The 25,575-nt window shown below is 37.1% G+C and overlaps 1 protein-coding gene and 1 long non-coding RNA gene across 4 annotated transcripts in view; one reads left to right on the plus strand and one right to left on the minus strand.

Annotated features, from left to right (window-relative positions):
* The window catches only part of ARHGAP40 (Rho GTPase activating protein 40), a 76,886-nt gene extending 55,555 nt beyond the window's left edge, over positions 1 to 21,331 (plus strand). For all 3 annotated transcript variants that reach the window (XM_026697603.2, XM_026697601.2, XM_087929086.1), the window contains exons 4-15: positions 1,207 to 1,282; positions 3,346 to 3,503; positions 4,340 to 4,505; positions 6,117 to 6,208; positions 6,309 to 6,386; positions 8,804 to 8,963; positions 9,911 to 9,993; positions 11,421 to 11,627; positions 12,046 to 12,186; positions 14,261 to 14,421; positions 18,127 to 18,182; positions 18,844 to 21,331. In XM_026697603.2, coding sequence (XP_026553388.1) covers positions 1,207 to 1,282; positions 3,346 to 3,503; positions 4,340 to 4,505; positions 6,117 to 6,208; positions 6,309 to 6,386; positions 8,804 to 8,963; positions 9,911 to 9,993; positions 11,421 to 11,627; positions 12,046 to 12,186; positions 14,261 to 14,421; positions 18,127 to 18,182; positions 18,844 to 18,950 — 1,485 coding nt within the window. In that variant the 3' untranslated portion in view covers positions 18,951 to 21,331. The remainder of the gene's footprint in view (positions 1 to 1,206; positions 1,283 to 3,345; positions 3,504 to 4,339; positions 4,506 to 6,116; positions 6,209 to 6,308; positions 6,387 to 8,803; positions 8,964 to 9,910; positions 9,994 to 11,420; positions 11,628 to 12,045; positions 12,187 to 14,260; positions 14,422 to 18,126; positions 18,183 to 18,843) is intronic.
* Positions 11,356 to 25,575, minus strand: part of LOC148126053 (uncharacterized) — a 57,095-nt gene continuing 42,875 nt past the window's right edge. The window contains exon 3 of the long non-coding RNA XR_015742725.1: positions 11,356 to 11,441. This is a non-coding gene — a long non-coding RNA (uncharacterized LOC148126053). The remainder of the gene's footprint in view (positions 11,442 to 25,575) is intronic.

A 25,575-nucleotide genomic window follows, 5' to 3' on the forward strand; every position in this document is an offset into this window, starting at 1 on the left:
GTGTAGCCTATAGCCCCAATATTTTCTGGTAGTTATCTTTTCAAGGATAATCGGGTTTAACCCAGGTAAGCTTTTTGAGGTCAGCTACATGCTGCCATCTGCTGGGCTTCAGAATCATGTCAAGTTCCATTTTATTCATAAAATTTAATGAACTTCTTTAGAGATGATTGATTATTGGCTGAGAGTCGATTTTGAGGGGATATCTCAATTATGTTGTACTGACAAAGTTGCATTTTAATCTCAAAACAAATTTAGCTTCATGTAATATGTGAATCAGTCTTCGTAAACTAGTGGTTTTATACATATTTGATTTTTTAAAAAAATAAAATAAAAATACAATTATTATTTTTTTTTTTTTGAAAACAATTTTATTGGTTTTTTAACAATCGAAGCAAAAATTTTATAGTCTGCATTTAATAAAGAAATCGGTCTATAATTCTTAATTTGCAGTGGGTCAGCCTCCTCTTTTGGAATAAGTGTAATATAAGCCTCTGACCATGTTTTAGGTATCGTCTTCTTTGACATAGCTTCATTCATAACATCTAAAAGTGGGATGCTTAATGATTCTTGTAATATTTTGTAAAATTCTGCAGGCAGCCCATCGACCTGGTGCTTTCCCATTATTTTGTTTCTTAAGTGCTTGGCTTAGTTCCATCATTGTTATATTACTTTCTAACATTTCTTCAGTCTCTTTAGATATTTTAGGTAAGTTTGCATTCTGCAAGTACTGTTTGATTTTTTCCTCATCAATATTCTCTTTCTTGTATAGTTGTCCATAAAAGTCTCGAATAATTTCCTTTTTCTCTTTATTGCCATAACAAACTTGACCTTGATAATCTATTAACTGCGATATTTTCCTCGACTCTTTCTCCTTTCTCAACTTATATGCTAGCCATTTATCTGGCTTATTTGCATCTTCAAAATAGTTCTGCTTAGCATTCCTAATCTTCTGTGCCAGTTCTTCTTTCTCTGTTAAATCCATTTTATAAAAATACAATTATTGTAAGTATCACATTTTGAAAAAAAAAATCATTTCTTCTTTTTTTATGTTCAGTGTTAGGATAGCCTGCAATCAAAACAATAAACTTACTACTTATTTAGGTTACACATAAAACAGCTCACTGATGTGCTAGAATGCATGCTTTAAACAAACCATGGTTAAAGTGTGATATGTGCATTCACCGGCTTTTCTTGCACTTTGCCTAGGAGACTGAACCAGTGTTGGAGGTTGAAATGGATCGACCTCACCGCAGGTCTGCATCATCTAAAAACCTTCAGAAATGTAAGAAACATTTTGCATTGCTACAAATAGAAACTAGGAATATATTCTTTAGAATAAAAGTATGCAGCTGTTGTTGGCTAAAGAGCCACCCCAGGTTTTAAAGTATAGATCAAGATTCAGAAGGAAGACCCAGGAATTTAAGGGACTCTTAAGCATTTGCAAGATTTTAGGCACTCATTTTACCCCATTAAGCCCGTACTTCCCCAACTTTTTCCTTCATTACCCAAAACTGCTTGTCAGAAAGTCTTCAATGACTGGTCATAAGTCCCTTCAGCCCATTGTAACTTTAAATGACCTCTGAACAAATTATAATTTGAGGACTACCTATATTATAAAAACAATATCACTGAATCATCTTCATGTCATTTCAACAATAAATTAATTACAATAAATTACCATTGATAATTTTAACAGCTTTCATCTTAATAGAATTAATTTGAGAGAATTTCAGATATAGGAGCCGTGGTGGTGCAGTGGTTACAATGTAGTACTGCAGGCTAATTCTGCCGACTGCCAGCAGTTCAGCAGTTCAAGTCTGGTGGGCTCAAGGTTGACTAAGTCTTCCATCCTTCCAAGATCAGTAAAACGAGGACTCAGATTGTTGTGGATAATATGCTGACTCTGTAAAACTGCTTAGAAAGGGCTGTAAAGCACTGTGAAGTAGTATATAAGTCTTAAGTGCTATTGCTGTTGCTATATTTTAGTCCCCCTGGAACTCTTTAAATCAATTTAAACATCCCTATTGTGAAGAGTAATGGGTTTTTAAGTGTTTACCTAAATAAAAACCACTGTTATCTATTTTTGGATACTTTATCTAGGTTTGGGGGGAGTATTTTCTCTAGCCATCTCCAGAGTACCTAAACAAAAACCACTGTTATCTATTTTTGGATAATTTATCTAGGTTTGGGGAGTATTTTCTCTAGCCATCTCCAGAGTAAAAATACCTCTCTAAATTCTTCTCCAGAAAAGTGGTCTTTGACAAATTGCCACATGTTCTGTACCTTGCTGTGAAATTGCCACATGTTCTGTACCTTGCTGGTTTTCCATGAGATTATACACTGAATATAGTTTTGTAACTCTCCAACTAGCAGCAATAACAATAGCACTTATATTTATATATCGCTTCACGGTGCTTTATAGCCCTCTCTAAGTGGTTTCAAGAGTCAGCATATTGCCCCCAACAACCTACGTCTTCATTTTACCCACCTCAGAAGGATGGATGGCTGAGTCAACCTTGAGCTGGTGAGAATTGAACTGCCAAACTGCACTCAGCAGAAGTAGTTTGCAGTACTAAATTCTAAACACTGCGCCACCATGGCTCATTAGTATGCTGTGATACCATGTTTGCAAGAAATTGTAGCACTTAAGGGTTGGACTTGTAGAACTTTTTGAAGCTTGCCAGTAGAAATAGTCACATCAATATCACAGTGAAGGCTTAGCCATCTCTTTTGCAATGCAGTCTTATAACTTGCTCACCTCCTCACAAAATAATACTGCTTTTTAAATTGTAAAAAATGAGGAACTTAAGTAGATAAAACCAGCTAGGCTGGAACACACAGACCTTAGTTAATTGTTCCAGTAACATTTTTGCAGAGCAATCATATCTTGCTTAGAATAGAGTAAATGCATACAGTACATCTGGCTGTAATTCTTAAGAGCAAATTTTATGTGTTATATTGTGTTCACATGACAAAAATTATTGAAAATGAAATTATTGGGTGAGCTCAACTGATTGACCAAAATAAGTTCATTTAAAAAATACTGATTAACACAAGCAGTATGTATTGAAATCTTTCAAAGAACTGGATTTTCAGATGGAAAGGGCATAGTTAAATTTTTGGGCTTGTATGTTAACATAAAGTTTTTTTATTTAACCTCTTCATTCTAGATATAAAACCTAGATTATTTACATTTGATTGCTACTTGGTTTTAGGACCCTGGGAACTATTTATTTTAAAAACCAATCTGTATTTTTGTAGACTGATTTGAGGCAGTAGATAGAAGTATAAATTTCTGTCTTGTTTATTATGTTCTTTTCTTCATTCAAAAATCTTTATTTTTAGATCCCATGGGAATCCCGGACTTTCAGTCTCCACTAAGAGACTCTGTGAGAGAAGAATTATTCAGCACTGAAGTTGCCTATTCAGAGCAGGCTGCAATTCTGCTTAAAGGATCATTCCCAAGGGAAATCCGGAGAATAAAGGAAGAGAGTTGTTTGTCTGTAAGACTTAAGTATTTTTAAGCCAGGGTTGGCCATACCATGGGCTGCATGTACTCCCATTTGTAAACACTCCCAGAAATGATTAGGGGACTGGACGGTAAAACATATGAAGAATGGTTAGAACGGGACATGGCTTGTATTTGATGGGCTGTCATGGGGTGTGTGGGTGTGTGTCAACCTGTTTTCCAAAGCATCTGAAGTCCAGATAAGGAATAATGGATGGAAACTGATCAAGGAGAGATTCAACCTAGAAATAAGGAGGAATTTTCTGACAGTGAGAACAATCAACCAATGGAACAGCTTGCCTTCAGAAGTTGTTAGAGTTTCATCACTGGAGGCATTCAAGAAGAGACTGAACTGCCATCTGTCAGAAATAGTGTAGGGCTTCCTGCGTGGGCAGGTGTGTGTGTGTTGGACTAGATGACTTACAAGGTTCCTTCCAACTCTGTTAATCTGTTAAACTCTGAAATTTGATGGCTGAATGGCAAAATGTCATCAGTAGGATTTCAGAACTTTCTTTTTTTTTTAGAGTTGGGAGACTATTAGTGAATGTAGTAGCTTGCCTTTCTGGGGGTGTCTGTCCCATTCTCACTCACAAAACATCTTCAGAACATCAACAGAAGAAATATCTGGAAAATACTGTATCTGTTCCCCATTTTTTGGAAGAACTTTATTACATGGATTCTCTTGCAACCTTCTAGAAGAAGCTGAGTTGCAATCAAGTTTTACCCAACCTTTTTCCTGTTTTTATCTATTCATTACTTTGAAGAAAGAATTTTTTCAGAATTACTAAGTGGACTGTCACACTAATTTTCTTTTTTGATTCTTTGATTTAGAAGTTTAAGATCCCTAAGGGGAGGCTAGGAGTAACCAGGACAGAAGATCTGTCTCTGCAGGACATGAAGAAAATTCCTACCCTAGCACTCATTGAACTAACTGCACTCTGTGATATTGTTGGCTTAGAGCTGAAGAGGAACAAGGCAGTTAAACGAAAGTCATCAGGTAAACTGTTTTTCATCCCTCTCCCCCCTTTTTTTTCTATGATACCTGTAAGGTGTGTTTCCTGAAATTGATGGGGTAGGAGGAAATATACAGTTGTTGAATGACAAATGGGAAAGCTTATTTGATAGCTGCTTGCCACTGTGGTTTGGGAAAGGGATCCCCAGCCCCCAGGCCATGGACTGGCACTGGTCTGTGGCCCACCAGGAACTAATCCATGCAAGTGAGCAAAGCCCCATCCACACATACGTAGGATGCAGGTAGGACATGAACACACACACACACACACACACCACTGTGGAAAAAACACTCTACACAGAATTGGTCCCTGAAATGAAACCAAAAGGTTGAAGGTTGCTGGTTTGGAAATTGCAATCTCTTTGCAAATTTGATACATGTAATTTCTGCTCCTGTTTGAATTGTCACTATGATATCTTTGGAGACTAAATCACATAATAGTTTTAGGGGGAAACAGCTTTTTTCAAAAAACGAGAACATATTTTTTTAGGATGATTTGCTCTGTGAGAGGGGCGATTACGATTAGGATATATAGATGAGAGAAAAGGTCATCTTACCTTCTTTGTGTTCTGCAAGCCCAAATGACGCCTGTCTGTACATTCAGAATATCTGTCCAGCTTCTCTGTCCAACTCCTCAGCATTTGTATGATGGAGATTCCTAGCATGTGAGGAGGAGTTTTTTGTCCCAAGAAATGAGCCTTCAACAAGTCTCCACATTGCATCCTCTGCATGCTTCAGTATTCACTAACCAGTTCAATAATAAGGGAAGGTACCCATGTTCTCCAATCACCTTCCTGCAGCCATGACTGCTGCTTTTATACCATTGCTGTGCTATTGCTGTCATAGCTTGGCCATTATTGCTACCACATCAAGGAGCCAGCTGATTTGGAATCTAATCTCTATTAGCCTTCATGGATGTTGCAGCTCTTGGTTAGATCTTAACTCTTTTCTCTTCTTGAATATGTCATTGTGAAAAGTTCACAATATTTTCATAATATTGCTTGCCCATACAAACCTGTCTTGAGCCAGAAGTATAGCCCATGTATCTTTTTTTAATGACTCCATAATCCCTTGCGGGTTGGAGTCTGGGCAACTGAATGGCGCTAAGTGTTTGCTGACCAGGTGCCCTTCCTGTTGCCAATGTGGAGTTATATTCAGCAGATATATTCTCATTGTGCCCAGAGAGAGAAATATCTGCCCCAACCTAGGATCGAACTCACAGCATCAGATTGTGAGGTGAGAGCTCTACCTCCAGTCCACCACATCACAACCATAGCCCATGCATGGTGGCTGTTTTTTTATTTATTTCCATCTTCTTCACAGCTGATGTTAAATTCAAAGCTGTTTTCTCTCCTGCTTTATTGTGGCTCAAGTAAGGTACAGGGTACAGTCCATCAAGGAAACAGGTGAATGGCAGGCAGAGCTAGAGAACCACAAGAGAAAGCTGAATTGGTGGACATCCTAATCACATTATGGTCTTGCTGTTTTAAGTACAGTTGTTTTTTCCTATGGTCTACTAAGCTGTCCTTATTTGTTCATGTTTTTGTTTTATTTGAGAGATGAAATAGTTTTAAATATAAGTTGCTTTCATTGCAGACCATAAACTTTTTGGAGTTCCACTTGGCACTTTGCTGGAAAATGATCAAAAACTTCTTTCAAACACCCAGGTTCCACTGATACTACAAGCGGTAGGCTCGTTTTATATCTCTTGTTGCTATCAATTCTGTGTTTTGAATTTGGCTGCAATATTGTTGCTTTCTCGTGATGATTTGCCCTTTTGCTTCACAGTTGCTTTCATGTTTGGAAAAGAAAGGGCTGGATACAGAAGGAATTCTGAGAGTTTCAGGGTCACAGTCTCGCATTAAGGTATATTGCTATGGTTTTTAATTCAGTTTCCTCTGGAGTTCTTTGGAAATTTATTGGGTAATCTTCATGAGAACATCAGCATTTGGACCATGTTTTTTGGGGAAAAGATCCATTTGATCTGCAGTATCATCCACTGTGATATACAGAAGTAGATCATAGATGAGATCTAAATAAAAGTAAATAGAATGCAGACCAGTGGTGGGTTTCAAAGAGGTTTACCACCGGTTCGGTGGGTGTGGCTTGGGGGGCATTCTGTCCAGACAGTTTAGAGTTAATGGGATTTGGGATATAGTTAGGAATTGAGAGCTGTCCCCTTAAGGGAATGCATCATGGTAAATGTAATTAAGGTATCCTGGGAAATGTAGTTCATGTCATGTGGCCACAACTGTAACCCTGATTGGTCACTGAATTGACCCTTGGGGGGTTGGGGGAGGTTTCTTCACTCTTGCCTGAACACAGCCTCATGGTGGCAGCTCTAACCCCTGCTTCTACTACTATGGGATGAAATATGGGATAGAAAGATTACTATCATTTTATACTGAGTTCAACTATGCAAAGAATTGGACATTAGATGTGTCTCAACATAGCTGAGTTACCTTGAGGATACCTAATATAATCTAATAAAAGAAACTTTGTGTGGAAGAATTTGTAGTTACTGTATCTGTCTTTATATTCAGCAAGTGAATCAAAAGACAGAATAGTGCTTGCGCATGTGCACACACTTTACGTGTGCACACGGCAAACACACTGCACATGCGCAGAGGCTTTCCTACTCACCTCCTGCAATCCCTGTAGCTTCAAGAGCTGATGTGCTTCAATCTGCTGTGCCGCGCAAAGCAGCTGCACTTCAAAAGCAGGGAATAAAGGTCAGCATGGGAACGTGGGCAGGTGGGTGGGCCCAACAGCAGCACGTCAGAGAGAACTGGTTCGGTCTCAGCTGATCTTCGGCGCTACCGATATGCCAGAACTTGCCTGAACCAGTAGAATAGCATCACTGATGCAGACTACAGTCCATCTGTGGGTTACTAGACAGTTTTTGGTACATGGTCAGACAATTCCTGGTGGCTGGATTGTTGTTTGGAATACCTCTGCTAAGTGTTTAGGAAAGGTTTTTATAAAATTGATGAATCGGTAGCCTTAGTGTCGTTTTTATGAAGACAGTGTATATTCTGATCACTTATCAAGCATTAGTTAAGTTTTAGTTCTCTGTCATTCTTTATGTATCGTCTTAGATATCTGGCACATCATGCAGATTTTTAGAAGAAAATAGTTGCTTTTGCATCACAGTTGGAATCTTCTATAAGATGCAAAGGTTAAGGGGGTTTCTCAGGAGTTATGTTGGCTTAGAAAGTAAAAGTATTATTCAGTGTTATTATCTGTTCATAACATAGGGAAGTCTCAACTCTACAGTAACTCATTCACTCATCACTTTATGCCTAATTGTATTTGACTTGATAATAGCTTATCAAAGCTGGTCATTTGACTTATAAACCAGGGGTGGGATGCTACCGTTTCTCCCCAGCTCTATGTAACCAGTAGCTCTGAAGAGCAGCAGACACAGAACTGGTTCTGTGTTTGCTGCTGTTTGACCCACCTGCCCGCCCGGGCTCTTACCTGTCCTTTATTTCCTGCTTTTTCAACCTCAGCTGCTTTGCACGGCACAGCTGAGATTGAAAAAGCAGGAAAAAAGAGGCTTTCCAAACACTGTGCACCTGCGCGCAGCACTTTTCAGCTGTCCCGGCGGCACAGCTATAGGTGTTCTTACACGCACGTGCAAAACGTAATCACCGAACCGGTAGTAACACCGGTTGAATCCCACCACTGTTACAAACCATGGTTAACTGTCATATATAAGCAAAACCGCTTTGGATCGTAGGTAAAACAAATGCAAGACAACTTAAGGTAATATTGTAGTCAATCAGAGAATATGCTTCCATTTGTTATTTCATGTTGGATAAAGAAGGAGTTCCTTGCTCTGAGAGCTTGTAACTCAGCCATCTGACCAGAAAGTGGCAGCAGCAAGCAGGAAGAATGCCACTTTTTGCTAAATTCAGAGGGATTAAAAACCCCAATCTTTTCGATTATTGCTGCAGTAAATCATTGTGATGTATTCAATGTGGACTGGAATACTAATAAGCTTTCCATCTCTTAGCAAGAGCTATTCAGTTTGCAAGGTTAGGTACTGTATTTTGTCACTGGGAAAATGCTATGTTACTGTTTTTCCTTAATTCCAAATGTTGATCCATTCATCCTTGGTTTCTGTAGTTGTGTTTTAAGGCAGACATGCTGTTAATGCAGATCACATTTCTCTCACCTTCATGCAAGGGCTTGTTTTAACCAAATACCCCCAAAGTCTGTTTAACCTCGAGGCATCTCTTTTCTCTTTCCCTTTCCTCATTTTCTTCCCCTTGTATTAGTGTTTGGAACAAAAACTGGAAAATGAGTTCTACAGTGGCTTCTTCCGGTGGGATGAGGTGCATCAAAATGACGTCTCTGGTCTGCTGAAGAGATTTATTCGAGAGTTACCCACACCTCTTCTGACAGCAGAATACTTGCCTGCCTTTGCAGCTGTGCAGAGTAAGTGCTAGGCCAAGCAGAGAAGATTTCATAGCCTTCAGCGCTCATTTTTTCTTGCCTTCCTTGGGGGGGCGGGCAGGGTTGGCATTACGCTGTAGTGGATGTGTTGGTGGACATGTTCTGTAGCTGTCTATGTCTATTTTCTTGCTTGATCATAGGGATAACTTTTATATAAGCTAGAAGTAGGTGCATCGTCTGCTGCCTCCTAGATTCCTTGCTCACTTGATTTTAGTGTATAGTTAGATTTTTAAAAAAATAGAAATGGAAAAGGATGATGATATGCCTCAAAATAAAGCAAGGTTGAACATAATAATTTCCAAGAATTGGAACCTCAGAGTTCCTTCTGGACTTGCAGAAGGAGATAAAAAATGATGTGTGGCTATAGCCCAGAGCTGTATTCAGAAATGTAGTTCACCTAACATTCAGAAAGAAAGTGAGGATGATAACGGTGATCCTGGAAGGAGGGATAAAGAAGATAATGGGAAATAAATCTATCAGTTTGCGCTCTTGTATAAATGGGTATTTTGTGCCTATCCACACCCACCTTGGTGAAGCCATTTTGTGAATAGAAACCTTCCCCTGTTCTGAGAGACACACGTGTGTCTGTCTTGCCTCACTTGCTGTATTATGTTCGTTCTTACATTTAATTTCCTACAGCTGTCTGGAAGAAGATGCAGCTCACCTTGGCGTTATTATTATTATTTTCAGATTATGCAACTGAAATCGTCATAGAAAATGCTGTTTGGTTAAATGGTTGTTTGCGCACACTTTTGAATAACCTCAGTAGTTCCTATGATTGTAGCAGTTTCCCATCACTTAGGGTCATGACCCTACCTTATGTTGAATGCTTTGCATACCGATGTATGAAATGGAGCAACGGGCTATTCAGAGTCAGGATCTTAGAGGTTTAATTCTCAAAAGAAATGCAATTGTTCTCTCCACTACAGATATCCCGGATTTGAAACATAGGCTACAGGCTCTCAATCTGCTGATACTGATTTTACCAGAACCTAATCGAAACACTCTGAAGGTAATCAGGCAAATACTACCCAGGGAGCTATGACTTGAATAATTTCCAGTGGCAATAAATCACTGAATAAAAGCTATAGCTTGGTAATAATACATTGTAGTACATATTTTTTTGGCATAAGGTCTCAGATTCCCAATTTTATCCAGCTATTAGACTCTTAAGTTTGCAATGTTAGGCCTGTGCTAAATATTTGGAAACTACTTGAATAGGCTGATCAGGAATTCCCTGGAATTTAGACTAGTCTGGCTTTTTCAGCCTTGGCAGCTTGAAGATGTGTGGACTTCAATTTCCAGAATTCCCCAGCCAGCCACTTTATTGCTGATATTCCTATAATAGCATTAAATGGAAGGGGTTCTTTTTTAAAAAACAAAGGGCAATGAGTAGTATTTCAGAAAATGTGGGGATGCCACTTCCAGGATTCCTCTCCTTGCATAGTGATTGACTTGATGGGCCTTGATGGGTTCAGCAAAATTGTTCATAATTGCTTTAAAAATTCCACAAATTTGCATATAGTTGTTGCTGTTTGTTTAATTGTATTTGTTTCATCATTTCCTATTCTTTATGACAAAGCGGACATCATTTTGCCAGGATGATTAGGACTTGTTGGTATCTGCTAGACTCCATACCCCATCAAATGTAGATTTTTTTAAAAAAATTAAAAATAAAAAGTAAACAGCAGTTTGTGGTGTTGCAGAGAAAAAAAACCTAGCCTCTAGGAAAATTTATTTCAAAAAATGGGCTTATTAACAACAAAATAAAATTACTGGATAGCTTCAAAACAGTGTTTTGGTAGTATATCTGCCTGTCAGGAAATAGCACATGCTTTGAAATTCTAAGCCAGACTGTCAAAATGAAGGCCTGGGGGCTGGATTTGGTCTGCAGGATGCTTAGGTCTGGTCCACAGGACTAGCCTGCAGTGCCTCTTCAAACAAAAATGGAGCTCGGGAGGGCTGTGGGCAGCCCTCCGGAGCTCCGTTATCTCTGGCAGAAGGTTGCAGGAGGCCATTGCAGCTGAAAACGGAGCTTGGGAGCCCATTTTCACTGGCAGAGTGCTTGGGCTACCACAGGCGTCCCCAACACAAGTGACGTCAACCTGGCCATGCCACGCCTCCACCACCACCCCAGGTCAAACACAACCATGATGCACTCTTCAGTAAAATTGAGTTTGACACCCCTATTTTGAAGGTATCAGTAATGCAGAACTATTAGGACTTTCTGCTAACTCATATAAGTTAAAGACTGCTGTGTTCAAACATTGAAGTATTTTTGATGTGCAAAGTAGTTCTGTCATACCTTTTTAAAAGGATCATAACACTGAACAACTCGGCTCAATTTGCAGATTTGGGCAGCAGATAGGTGTCATCAGTAAGCAGTCCTTAATATTCAGTCTCTCTGGAATCAGATGTTTCTCTCTTCTCCTGTCTCAGGCACTGCTGGAATTCCTTAGGCTGGTAGTTACCAAAGAAAGAAAAAACAAGATGAGTCTCTGGAATGTTTCCACTGTGATTGCTCCAAACCTCTTCATGCACAAGAGTTTGCCAAGCAAGATCCCAGAAGGAAAAGAGAAGCAGCTGGCAGAAGGAGCAGCAGATATTGTTCGAATGATGATCCATTATCAAGCTTTGCTGTGGACTGTAAGTTAGGGGAAACTTTTAAGTCTTTCTTAAATTATTATTAGCAAAATTTATGCAAAGAGAGAAGTGTTGGTTAAAAAGATCTTTTTAGCATTTAAAACAACCTCCTTTCACTTTCTAGTTCAGGCTGACAGTATTTACAAATTCCATTATTTAGATTCAAAGTCGTTTTTCATACATAGATAACTTTGATCAAAACTACCTTTTTCAAGCAACCAGGAAATTTCAGAAAAAAAATTGCTGATAAAATAATTGGACATGTAAGGGTGTGGTGAATATAATTAAACGTATCAAAAAACACCACCACCACAATTGTTGTTTGATTCTCCCATTTTTGGGAGATAATTAAGAATGATTAATTGAAGTTTTCTGATATGAGTGAACTGTGTCACTGAAAGTTTGCACACCTTTGCTTTAGGTTCCTTCTTTCTTGGTAACTCAAATAAGAAAACTGAATGAGAACAGCAGCTGGAAGTATCAGTTCTACGACAGGAAGATCAAGAATCTGTTAAGAAAGATTCATGCAGACAAGGAAAAGACAGAAAAGAACAACGTTGAAGTGAGTGAGATCTTCTCTGTTCAGCCATTTTGTATTACTAGAACATCATAAATATGGGACTGAAAGCTATCTATCCTCCCTAATAATTTTGGTAAATAAAAATGACAGGGAGAATCTGCTCATGTTGATATGTGTGGGGATTAGCATCCAATTGTAAGCATGGATGATTTGAAGAACAGAGTGGGAGCTGGAAAGAGTAGAAATGAAGTGCATCTGTTCTAATGTAGTTTTCAGTTTATGACCATTTGCTTAATAACAGTTTGAATTAATTATAGCCTCTGAAAAAGTCAGTTAATGTCCTAAATTTGAATTCCAACCAATCCACATGATTGCAAATTAAATGCTAGGCAATCAGTTCACATTTATGACTAGTTGCACTGTCCTGCTGTTAAGTGATGTCAATTTGCAATGTTTGTTGCTGGTTTCCGGTAAAAAAAATTCCACTGGTTATCATGTGACTTGATTTACAACCACAGTAAAATGGCCATAAACTCAGGTCTGATCACATGGTGACTCAACTTATGACCGCGATGATTGACAATGGAAATTCTAATCTCAGCTGTGATTGTAAGTCAAGGAGCATGTAGAGGCTGATTTAATAGTCCATTCCAGGCATGTACACAAATGAAATGATGGCTCACAGTATTGCTTCCCCTAGATGTTACAATCATGCCTAACTTGTCATCTAAATGACTTTTCAATGGATTTGGGTAGTACATTGAGTTTTGATGTGCAAAAGAACATCAAAATCCTGCAAAGTAGTTCCTTTCACGTGATTCTTGTGTGATTAAAAAGAAATTGGGCTGTGTTTTTTTGTGACAAATGCCTTCAAGAAAAGTAAGTCTCTCCCTCATGTAAACACAAGGGGGCGGTCATGTTTTATCAGTTCTAGGTACTCATACCACTCTTAAATGTGAATGAAGTGGTTTTAATCATTTCTTTATGGCATTCTTACTCCTTGCTTCTTATTGCCTGGAGATTTACACACAACAAATATTTGGAGGTAAGAGTAACTCCACACCCTGATTAACTCAGTATACCTCCATATTTGTTACAGGCATTTGGATTTATTTTTAATTTAATTCTTTCTTTTTTAATTTTAAAAAAGTACTTTATTATAGTTCAAGATATTAAAAAGTTTACAAAAAAACAAAATGTTAAAAAGATTTACAAAAGTTTCTGTAATAGAAATTATATCGACATCTTTCAATATCATTTTCTTGACAGTACACTAAGTACCATATGTACACTTAGAATTTCACAGTTTTCCATGTTAACTATATTAATTCACAGTTCTTAATTAATGTTAATAAACAAAGCTATATCATCTTTATAAGTCACTAATTCAAATTAAAAGAGAAGAAAAAAACAAAAAAGAGAGAAAAGAACATCATATTGACACTTAATATATGTCTATATATCTAAAACATCAAGGGTATTTGTAGACTATGGGCTGTAGTTTAATATTCTGTAAGTATGGGAAGAGGAAGGGAACACATTTTATCATTCATTATTGTATATTTCCATATATTTCTACAGTATATCTAGGTAATTATAAATCCTAATCTGGATGTCTATCTGAATCTTGCTTTTTTTTCCCTAGCAGCTCCTCAATTTCTATAACTTCTCCCTTGTCCTGTCTTTTTGCTAGTATTCCAATTTTATTTCCCTTTTTTCTTCTTTTTAAATTCCTTTTGTAACCTTTCTTTATTGTACTTTACTGTCTAACCATTGGTACCAAATGTTCCAAAATAAATAATCCTTATCCTTTAATTTCAACGTGAGCCTACCCATCTCTGCACATTCTAAAATTTTGTGAATTATAATGCTGTTAGATGGTATGGTGGACATCCTCCAACCTGCGCCAATGCAATTCATGCCACCTTTAGTATATGTGTAATCAAATACCTAATTTTAGGGGAATATTTTTCTTTAATGATTCCCAGGAGAAATAATTCCAGCTTCACTCCAACCTACAATGAGTAATTTCCTCTAGCCATGTTTTTATCTTGGTCCAATATTTTTAATTTAATTCGTTATTCATATCTCTCTTATTGCTGTCCCTTTCTTTCAGCCTTGCAAAATAGTCAAAATCCAGGCTTCCTTGTTCTTAAAAGACTCACTGGAAGTTCATTTAACTCATGGAACAAAAGTAGCTGATGTTCTGAGACAGTTCCAGAAGAACCTTGGTCAGAATGGCTGGAGTATTGTCAGCACAGTCAACATAATCAAATGGTAATAATTTCCCATTTTCTTCCTTACCCTAAGCCAAGCAGAGCATAGCTATGGCTTGGTTTTATCTGTATGTTAAGCAGGAGGAATTTGAAGACTGTGAGTTAAACACCATTTAAAGGAAACAGATCTTGTGTCTGTGTTTTTTCAGTAGCTAGAGAAGTCAGCTCAATCATAGTATGCAAAGAGTTTCAGTGAGTGCTTGATCGATTGATTTTTCATGACTCTGGGCAGTGCCCTAAGCCTAATGGAAAGTTTTAAGACTTTCCAAATTTGAAGGTGTTTTCTGGGGAATGTATATTAAGCTACTAAGTGTATCTGTACATTACAATACTTAAAAATAATTAATTACAAGATAAAAACTTCTTTATGAATAATGTAGTCCTGTACTTTACTACCATGAAAATTAGAACACTCCTACCTAGGGATTGGTAACTAAAAGAAATCCCTCTTCGCCTTATAATTGACAAAAAAATCCCTAAAGTTAAAAGAATCCAAAGTAAGGCAAGTGTTGTTCTGCAGATTAATATCTGGTATAACGAAACCATCTCTTGATTATGAGGCACAGCAGAGATGGAAGAAGATACTGGTATTCAGTATCCATGGCAACCAGCCTGATTCTACCTTGAAGGAAGAGATTCTAACAAATACGCACATGTTGCATTAGATTGCCACTCTTTAAAAAACACTGTTCTGCTTTTGAAATTACCCTCCCATACAAATATAGTCAATCTGGAGGAATCCGGGTCTGTTCCTGAAGGAGGTAGAAGAGGTGAAATGTTTGCTTAGTCCTGGGAAAGTAGAAAGTGTGAATAAGCTACCTTATTTTGTTTTCCTTAAAACGGTAAGGAAAGTTTGGGATAGGCTTTAAATATTCTTTTATGTGCTCTACAACTGGGGGTGGGCTGCTGGGGGTTTGCAGGGGTTCGGGAGAACCCCTAGCTAAGATTCTGCACAGTTTGGAGGGCCCCCAAATTCTAATCCTGGCTGGCCCCCACACACTCTGCCCCTCCCAGGAGTCCCCATGCAGCCCGTTTTAGATGCAGGTAACTGCAGGGTGCTCGGGGAGGGTGAAAAACAGGCCTCTTAGAAGTTCAGGAAGGCCGGAAACGGGCCTGTTTCCAGCTTCCAGAAAGCCTCCGGAGCTGGGGAGGCTGTTTTCGCCCTCCCGGAGGCTCGAAGAAAACCTCCAGAGCCGGGGAGGGCAAAAGCTCTCCCTGCCCCCGCTGTAGTGCAGGAGGCTGACCCACCATGCCATGCTTACCCAGTAACCGGGCAGAGAACCCCTTGCTAAAATTTTTGAAGCCCAAACCTGCCTCCAACACTAAAGTAGCATTCTTAAAATTGCTGCTGTGTCTTTTTTTTTTTACTTGGGCCTACTTCAAGTAGTTAATATCAGCCATTTCCCCTCAAAACTAAAAGAGAGCAAAATAAATATAAGCAACATCTTTGCTAAAGATATCTTTGCATTTGCACTTTGCATTTAATATGGCATGTGCTAATATTAAAATGCTGCATGTTTTAATTGGGAAGCTGTGTCAGAGTAAGATGAATGGAGAAAATTGGATCTATTGTTGAATGCTTAAGTTTGAAGATTTATCCATGTAATTATCCACAAATCCATAACCATGTGATTTTCTTGGGAGTAAATACCAAAGTGGTTTGCTATTGCTGTCTTATGGTTGTGGAAGAGGGGGGCAAGTTGGATTTTCAAGTCTAGGCTTCAGCCCTGGTCCTTATTCATGTAGACCTACCCTGTTTCCCTTTATGAGAGGGGCCTAGGTCAGCATGGTACCTAGATTTAAAGAAATTTCACATTATTAGCTAATGAAGATTGCTAATAAAGCCAGCTTTCTGAAGAGGCATTTTCTGCTAGAATCAGAAAGATTTATTTATTTATTTGATTTATTTGATTTGTCAATCACTTACAAGATAATAGGTATAAGTGTAAATATAGTTATGAATACATGAAATGGATACATATAAGAAAAATAAAAAGAAACAATAGGACAGGGACTGTAGGCACATTGGTGCGCTTATGCACGCCCCCTACAGACCTCTTAGGAAAGGGATGTATTGTTTCATTTTGCTGCCAACTCTGATTTCTTTCTTGTCTCTTCCCCATTCAGTGCAATATAATTTTAAAAAAAGAAACCAGGCAACTGATGGAAAGAAGTATTTTGTCACGTGAATGTTGCTCTTAAAGCATCAATGTCCAGTATCTAGAAACCCTGTTTGTTAGCTGGTCCTTATGCTTTATAGTTTCTTTATAGTTGTAATCTTGATATTGGCTGGGATTCTTATAAAACCTTTTGGGCCAAACCCCAACCTGGGTAATGCAGTCAGTTCTATTCTGGTGCTGTGTTATAGAGATCTTAGTCTTCAAATTATGCTAATCAAAAGCCAGCTAAAAATATAGCAATAATTATAATTATTATTAGTTACAGTTTAGCAATCATGACCCAAATATGTGGCTGACTTGGAAAATCTCTTGATATAATTTGTTTGCAAGAGGTTCCCTATGCATAGGAAGTAGTTTCCTTGTCTTCTTCAGTAAATAAAATATATGCCTATACAGTGGAAAAAGGAAGGATGTGCCACAATAGATTTAAGACATTAGCACTTAATGCTCTATTAATGTCAAGCCTTTTCCACCAGGAGCAGTGCAGTTTGCCTTTAACACGTTCAAGTATCTCTTGAACTGGCTGTTGAGCTAAGTTGAAATGTTGTCAATAGATATTGATTTTTTTTAGCCTTTTAATTTTCTTGAGAAGGTTGCCTTTTGCTAGAAGTTAAGAGAAGAAAGGGAATGTCTTCACTAGACTATTGTTCTCTTGAGCAGTTTTCACTGGCGTGTGCCCTACACATGTGTTGTACACAACGTTCATAATCTCCACCTACCATGGTCAAATTATAGAAGTTAATTAAATTGATACTATGTCTCGAGCTGTAGAATCTTATGCAAAGATAAAATATAAAGACTCTCTAGAATTTATAACCCTAGTCTTTTTTGCTGCTATTCTATACGTGTGGCAATTGTGTGGCTTTTTCAAGATCAGTTACATGCTATTCACATGTGATTGATTAAGTGCCATCAAGTAGGTGATCTGGTGACCACATAAACCTTCTCCATGATGTTCTGTCCCCAACTTGGCCCTTCCTGTCTTCCAATGGTGTATCCATTGCTGCTGTAATTGAGTTAATGTGTCTTGCTACTATCTGTCCTCTCCTCTTTCCTTCCGCTTTCCTCAGCATTCAGAACTTCTCCAGAGGGTTTGGACTAATGTGTCCAATGTATGATAATTTGAGTCTCATCACTTGTGCCTCAAGAGAGAACTCGGAGTTCATTTGTTCAGTGATCCATTTCTTCCTTTTGGAGGTCGGCAGTGGGAAAGGGAGGGAAACTGTCCATGATATTCTCAGCATAAATACACTTTCTACATTCACATGTACCTTGGATTAATTTTAATCACATATAGGTTTATTATCAGTCTCTCTAACTGGAAAACTATATTTTATTATAAAATTATTGTTGTTTAAGAGAAAGTTTTAACTGGGATTTTTTTTAAAAAAGACATATTTTAAATAGTTTTTAAACTTTTTTAACCTTTTGAAAAACAGATTTCTCTGACCTTAGATCTAGATTAATAAAAATAGTTTGTTTGCTGAACATTGAAATATATTGTTGTGTTTTTCTTTGTTTTGCAGTAATGGTTCAGTGGATTCGATGAACTTTCTACTCTATGAAGTTGGCGGCAACATAAGTATGTATGCTTACATAATTCTTGTTCAAGGGGAGTATGGGCTACTAGTTTCAAGGGATAAGTTTTGGCAATGGAGAATAAATACTGCTGAAGGAATAAATGGCAGCAACTAAGAATTGACATCTTTACCAGTACACAGTAACAAAGCAGCATGGAAGTTGCTGAAAATTGTTCAGGTTGGGCATTCAGAGAAAATCCTTTAATCAAATGTGAGCCTGGTTCCTACAACCTGACAAAAGCATAATTCTGATATAGCATTATGTGTGAAATATGAAGGATTCAACTAAGATAGTATTTGGTAAAAAGTTGTTTCACATCTGATTTTGAAAGAGTGAAAAAGAGGAGATAGCTTCCAGGTGTGAATCAAAATGCTTCCCAGAGACATTCTTAACAAATGCCTGTTTCCAGCTACTACAAGTCCATTTATAGCATAATGCTCAGCAGACTCTTTGGTTCTATCATGAGCCTAATTCATCTCTTTACAACTAGAACCATTTTCTTCATAGGATCTTCCACCTTCCTAATCTTTACTTGTAGCCCGGGAATAATGTTTCATGAAAACTTTATGAAATCATTTATCTAAGCATAAAATAAACTGTACTGAAGGATTTATAGCTCTTTTTTTTTTTAAACTAAGCAAACTGTTTTCTCCTTCTAACAGATGAACATTGCCTGGATCCAGATACATATCTTTTAGACCTGTACCATGTGAACCCTCATGCAGAATGGATTATAAGGCAAACACCGTCTTTTCCAAGAACACCTTAGGGAGAGAGACTGCTTCGTAAAAAAAAAATTACCCAATGGAACCAAGAATTTGTATTAAGTTTTTTAAACAAAGGTGGAACGTTGGAACCAAGCACCATATGTTCATGAAGATAACAGTTTAAATGGAGCAGTAGCTCCAAAATTGGAATATTAGCAATTCCCTTTGAATGGTCATTTAAGATGATAGCCAATAGAAGTTGACAAGTGTTGTATGATAAGATGGCTTCTATCAAAGGAAAGCTGGTAGGAAAAAAGAAGGATGGAAAGCATTTGGAAAAACTGATGCAGATAATCTGATTTTAAGGTTTGTTCACATGGGAGCATATCTCAATATGCAACAGCTGGTTATCAGTGTTGACTTTTATAAAGTGAAATTGAATATTTGAATTAAGGTTTCTTGTACAACCATGTAATTTTTTTAAAATGTTCCTGTTTTATTTCTGGAGAATTTAATTGATAACCAGCTGTCTAGAATATAGGAGGAAAATTGATAATTATTGTGGGAGTTCTACGTTAAGAATGCTTCTGTCCGTGGACAGGGTAATCATACTATGCACAAGTAATAACTGCAAGAAAAAATGTCTTCTATAATGACTTTGAGTGTTGCAGTTATACATAGACGTGTTTGTATAAGTTCAGTTTTACAATGACATTTTATTTTTTTAAAGAGTATGTTATAAGAACATCTCTCTACTAGGTTAGAATAAACCATCTCAGTATTATTGTTTATATAAATTTTTCTCATATTCAAATTGGATTTCATATTTCTGTCTGTTTGTAATATATATTTTCTTCTGCAAAGACCCCGAATTAGAAATTTCTTACACTGTCTTTTTTCCAAGGCAGTCCCATAAGTATCTGAGCCATATATTATATTGATGCCTTTCTGCTTCTTTGATATACTTTTTTAAAATCACTTATGGATATTTTTAGGAAAAACCTGTTGCATTTCTCCAGGTTGTTCTCAAGAAAGCCATGATACTACAATTGTACATAAATGTTCATCTGATACCAACTTTTTCACACCACATTCCAAAGCAAACCCATGTATTAGTAACAAAATTATTTTTATTTTGTAACTTTTGGAAAATTCATTTTGAAGATTTCTTTTTAATGCATTGACTTGTAGCCTGTTCACCAAGCCTTGGAATTTTGTTGGATGATAGAATTGCAGAAGTGTGTGGAAATGATGCTCATGATCATTTCCACACACTTCTGTGCGTGGCAATTTTATGTAACTTCTCCACCTTCTCAATGTTTAAACATGCTGAAACATGGTACCTTTAGATGTGTTGGGCGTCAGCTTCCCATTGACTGACGGAATTGAAATCCCAAATATACATGGAAGGAATTAAGTTGTTATGATTACTTCCATTTATCATTGCAGTTTCCTCCTCCTAGATGTGTTGAACCTCAGCTTTCCATAAACCTGGGGTGTCAAACTTGCAGCCTGGAGGCCGGATGTGTCACATGCTGGCCCCGCCCCCGCCAGGTTTAGTGAAAGGGGAAAAAGTCATGACGCCGCGAGTTTGACAGCCCTGCCATAGACTGACTTGGGAATTGAGATCCAAAATATACATGGAAGGAATTAAGTTGTTATGATTACTTCCATTTATCACTGCAGTTTCCTCCTTCTAGATCAGGGATGTCAAACTCACCTCATGGTGGCATAATATTATATATCGGGACTTTTTTCGCCTTTGCTAAATCAGGCGTGGCAGCCCATGACGCATCCAGTCCATGGGCCAAGAGTTTGACAGCCCTGTTCTAGGTAGTGATAATTCCTCCCCTTTCCCAAGAACATTTTGATAGTGTACATTGGACAGATCAGGTAAGCTTAAGCATATCAAAGTCAGGCTAATTGTCAACTAAGTCCCTTGAATATAGATACAGATTATTTTGGATACATCAGATGAAATGGATTCATATCAATACAACAAATGATACAGCATGTACAGCATGAAGGTAGTCAAGTGGAAAAAAAGGTTTTAATCCATCATGAGAAACTCTGCATGAGATATCAAAAGTGAATAGTGGTGGATAAAAGGTGTTTACTTTGATATTTATAAAAATCTCAGTGCTATAACAATGAGGCCATACTTTTGAAAACAAATATTGCTGAAATCGATTCCTGACAATAATAATGATGTAATGAGTGTTATAGAGGACACACCTGTAATCTGTAAGGGAAATTCAACATCCTTAATTCTGTCGGTAACTTGATTTTTTAAGAACATTTTGGTATGTTTGATGTCTCTGTTGACAGTAGTAAAAGCAGTGAAGCATAAGCAGTGCATGTTTTAATAATGTTTTTTATTAATATTTTAATGCTGTGTTTAAAAGTTATACAATAAATAACTAGACATATTTCCAAAATATTTTTCGTCCTGTTTCTTGCTGCATTTTATTTATTTCTTGATCTCCTTCATTGTAAAAAAATAAGCTGTAAATTTATTTATTTATTTATAAATTTTATTTGCTGCCTATCTCCTGGTTCTGGTGAGTTTACAATTGTTTTGTCTATGCAACATGCTTGGCTGAAACACATGAATAAAACAGCACATTACTACAAAAGCATAATGAGTTACTGCTATGATGTAGATTTTTTTTTTTTACCATAAAGTTAGTTTGACATGATTAGCTTTCCAAAACCTTGCTTTAACTTTTGGATACAAAGAACTCTGGAGTTGCTATTTTTCATCTTTGCCAGATATTGAAAACAAGACAACTGGTTAGTTTCCCAGAGTCTCTTCCTCTTTGAAGTAGTTTCCTGTGACTAATTAGGTATAGGGCTATCCAAAATGCTTCAAAACCATTGTACTGAGTCTTTGGAACTCAAAACAAAATGTTTGAACAAAACATGCTATTTTGCCTTGAAGCAAACATTGAGCTGCGTTCAGGGCCTCATTTTGGGGATCCCGTTTTGTTCAGCCATAACATGGTTTATTTTGGGGTTGGTGCTTTTTCAAAATTTTGGCAGTGTAGTAGCAACGACCATGACATCTCTGCTTCTTTGATTTAGACTGGATGGGATAATTTGAAGTGTAGTGATAAGAGAAAAGCAGCAATTTTATTTATTTTATTTGTTAAATTTATATACCATCCATCTCTCTGACAGGTGACTGGGCAGCTTACAGAACATAAAAAGATAAACAGAAAAGCAATTAAAATTAAGCACACAACCAGATAGAATACTTGATTGGATTCTAGACTCTACCCTTTTTTTTTTACTGTTAATCTATGTGATTTGAGCATTTTAAACAATTGTTAACCTCACCTTTTCATTTCTTACTATCTCTTTAAGATCCAGTAAGGTTACTTATGGGAACCAAGCCTGATCAGGTACATCTATATTAAGAAAATCTTTCACACTTTATTTGTAATTCTTGGAGTAAACAAAAGTGGGTTTAATCTATTTCTTTTGACCAGCTGGCTTATCCTCTGATTGCAAGACACCTTGTAGGAGAGATAGGCAATGATTCATTTATAAATATATCTTTCTTCTTTCATATTATGTCTGAAAAAGAGCAAATACTTTAAGTCTCCCTTCAATTTAAGCTAAAATTATCTGTATTTTTCCAAAGGAAAATTGGAACTATGTTTCTTCTCACCCAGAAAAAAATAAAATAGTGATGATTTCTTTCCAAAGTAGCTCCAAAGTTCAAAAACAAGAACTCTTCATAGTACTTTTCCAAAACAAAACATTATCAAGCATTAAAATCTTTAAGAAATATCTTCACAAATTAGTTGCTGATTAGTGTGACCATTGGAGGAAGGGGACGTTACAAAATTCTGTGATTTTTGTCCTCACCTTATTTTAATAATAATTAGAGAAAATAGTGGTAAACAGAGCAGGAAGGAGGTCTGGAATATAAGTAAAATTGAATATTGAGATTAAAAAGTTGAGACTCCAGAAAGAGTATGAAGAAGAGCAACAAAGATGATTAGGGGTCTAGAGGCTAAACTATGCAATGAATGGTCTGGGAACTAGGAATGTCTAGTTTAATGAAGAGAAGGACTAGTTGTGACACTATAGCAGTCTTTCAATTTTTGAGGGGCTGTCACAGAGAATGGGATCAACTATTCTCCAAAGCAGCTGAGGGCAAGACAAGTGACGGAAAGTTTAGAGAGAGAGAGAGAGAGCTAACCTAGAATTAAGGAAAAATTTCCTGTCAGAACAATTTATCAGTGGAATGATTTGCCTCCAGAAGATGTGGATGCTCCACCATGGAAGTTTTTAAGAAGAGATTGGACAGCCATTTGTCCAGAATGGAATGCTGTCTCCTGCTTGAGCAGGGGTTGGACTAGAAGACCTCCAAGGTCCCTTCCAATTCTCTCATCTGTTATTCTGTATTTCTATCTACACTATTTATGGTATCTGTTTAATGGAGAACGTATATTATCAGGAATATAAGCTATCCAGTTGCTTATTTAAGTTCTCTGTTGTACACTAAGAAACTGAGAACATTACAACTTTGCAAAAAAATGACCAAACTCAGAAAGCACCATGGACTCAACATTGCATCTATGATCTAGTTTGAGAGCAATTCTATTTTTTTTTACCCTGAAACTTCAGATTATAATGATTTAATCACCTCTGTTGGTTGCTGTTGTTTCTGAATAATTCCCTGTGGATTTGAAATAGTTTTGGAATTGCATGCAGTGCTTAAAGGGAGTATTTATAGTGTGTGTATGTCTGTGCATGGTATATTCCATTTTTTATTCTGAAGTTGGTTTCTGGGAAGAAGGGAAATAGGCAACAAGGGTCAAAATAAATGAGAAAGATGAAGGGAGAATGGTGGAAAATGGATTCCTTTCAGGTGCAGGCCTATGCAAATACTATAATTAACTTTAAGTGTGTATCCCCTGCTGCCTTCATTATAGCCTTTTATATACAGATGTAAATTGAGGTGGCACTTCTCATCTATGCTGATGACACTGGTAAGCTACCCTTTGGACACGAGTAAAATTGGGTATTATTTATAACAAACCAACAGAGCTGGTTGATGAGTTAGATTCCAGTTTACAAGAGACAATTAAGAATATTACATTGTTTTCTGTCTTCTTTTTTTAACCAAAAAGCAGAGAGAAAAGCATGGGGCTTCCTTAATAGCCCTTGTGACTCTACTTCATGTCCTTAGAGCACATTTGTTGTGTGTTGCATTTATTATGATACACTTGTTATTATCCATAATTATTTTGCTTGGGGGAGGTCTCTTACTCAACAGCGAAATTTGCAACTTGATGATGAACTCTCAGCTGCCTGTATTTAAGGTAAAATTACTGCAATTAAGGAAGTGATCAATCCCTGAAGCTGTCTGACTGACTTCGGACAGAACAAAAGGGCAAAATTAGAACAGCTTTAGTAGCATCGAGGCAGGGAAGAGGGCTGAAAATTTTAGCAGCAACAGTCTGTGCATTTGAAGTGTCTATAGCAATTACAATGATAAAACTGTACCTAACCCAGGTTGGGTTTATTTTTTCTACAGCTAGACAACATTGTACCTATTTTCAGAAATGCATAGAATTGAATTAAAGAATAATTAAACCAAATATACCCCCAGTGTATGGAATATATCTGTAATATATTCCCCAGTGTTGTGTTCAATAACCTTGCTAGATGCTGTTAAGAGTTCACATTATGGGAGGGGGGTTAGTTGTCAGTGCATACAAACTAGTAGTTTTTTTTTTTTCAAAATTATTGTGGAGGGAATGGAAACTCTATTGGAAGATCCTATTGCAAAGAAATAAATGTTAAAAGGACATGTATAGCTGGTTCATAATAACAGGTTTAATTCTGAATGATAATCACAATAGTTTCAAGGTCCCACTGTATCAAAAGATGACTTAGAAAGACATATCAGCATATCAAGATAATGCAATAATCTGATTTTTCCCATTTTTATATGCAAGTTTTTAACAAGTTTTTGTGCATTAGCTTTCATGGATAAAATGTGAAGATAGTACTTATCCTATTTCATGCAGTTATAAAATAACAAGTTAAATGAAAGAAGAAAAGTCTGGCTATTTCAGTAAGCCCTTGAGGATTGGTACAATATCGTCCTATGTTCCTCCTTTGTAATAAGTATTGCCATGATTTTCCCTAGATATAATGGAAGTGAAGATTATTATTTTGGTTTGGCATCATTTACTGTTTTAATTTTTCAACTGTATTGTACTGTACATCCAGTGGTGGGATTCAGCCAGTTTGCACCACTTCAGGAGAACCAGTTGTTAACTTTCTGAGCAGTTTAGTGAACTGGTTGTTGGAAGAAATCATTAGGACAGAGAAATTAAATTATTTGAATCCCACCACTGTGGTGCATTCAGAGTCATATGTGATTGGAGCACTCTGAATGCTTAAGGAAATAAATGAAATTGTGGTATGGATGACCTTATTTGCATATTCACACAATCATTTATATCTACAAACATTTCAGTTCTGTAAATCTATTCAGACTGGGTTCAACAAAGTATTGGAGGCTTATAAAGTTATCAAAAAGAAAAGTAGTGATTTTAACAGCTCTTTCACTATGCAGAGTTCTTAGAAATCATTCCCATAATAAATCTTCCAGGTTGATAGGAATGGGATGCAGGTGAGTTTCACATACAAAAGATTTCAAGG

The sequence above is a fragment of the Pseudonaja textilis genome, chromosome 3, assembly GCF_049901715.1.
Source record: "Pseudonaja textilis isolate UNSWEBS1 chromosome 3, rPseTex1.2, whole genome shotgun sequence".
Taxonomy (NCBI): Eukaryota; Metazoa; Chordata; class Lepidosauria; order Squamata; family Elapidae; genus Pseudonaja; species Pseudonaja textilis.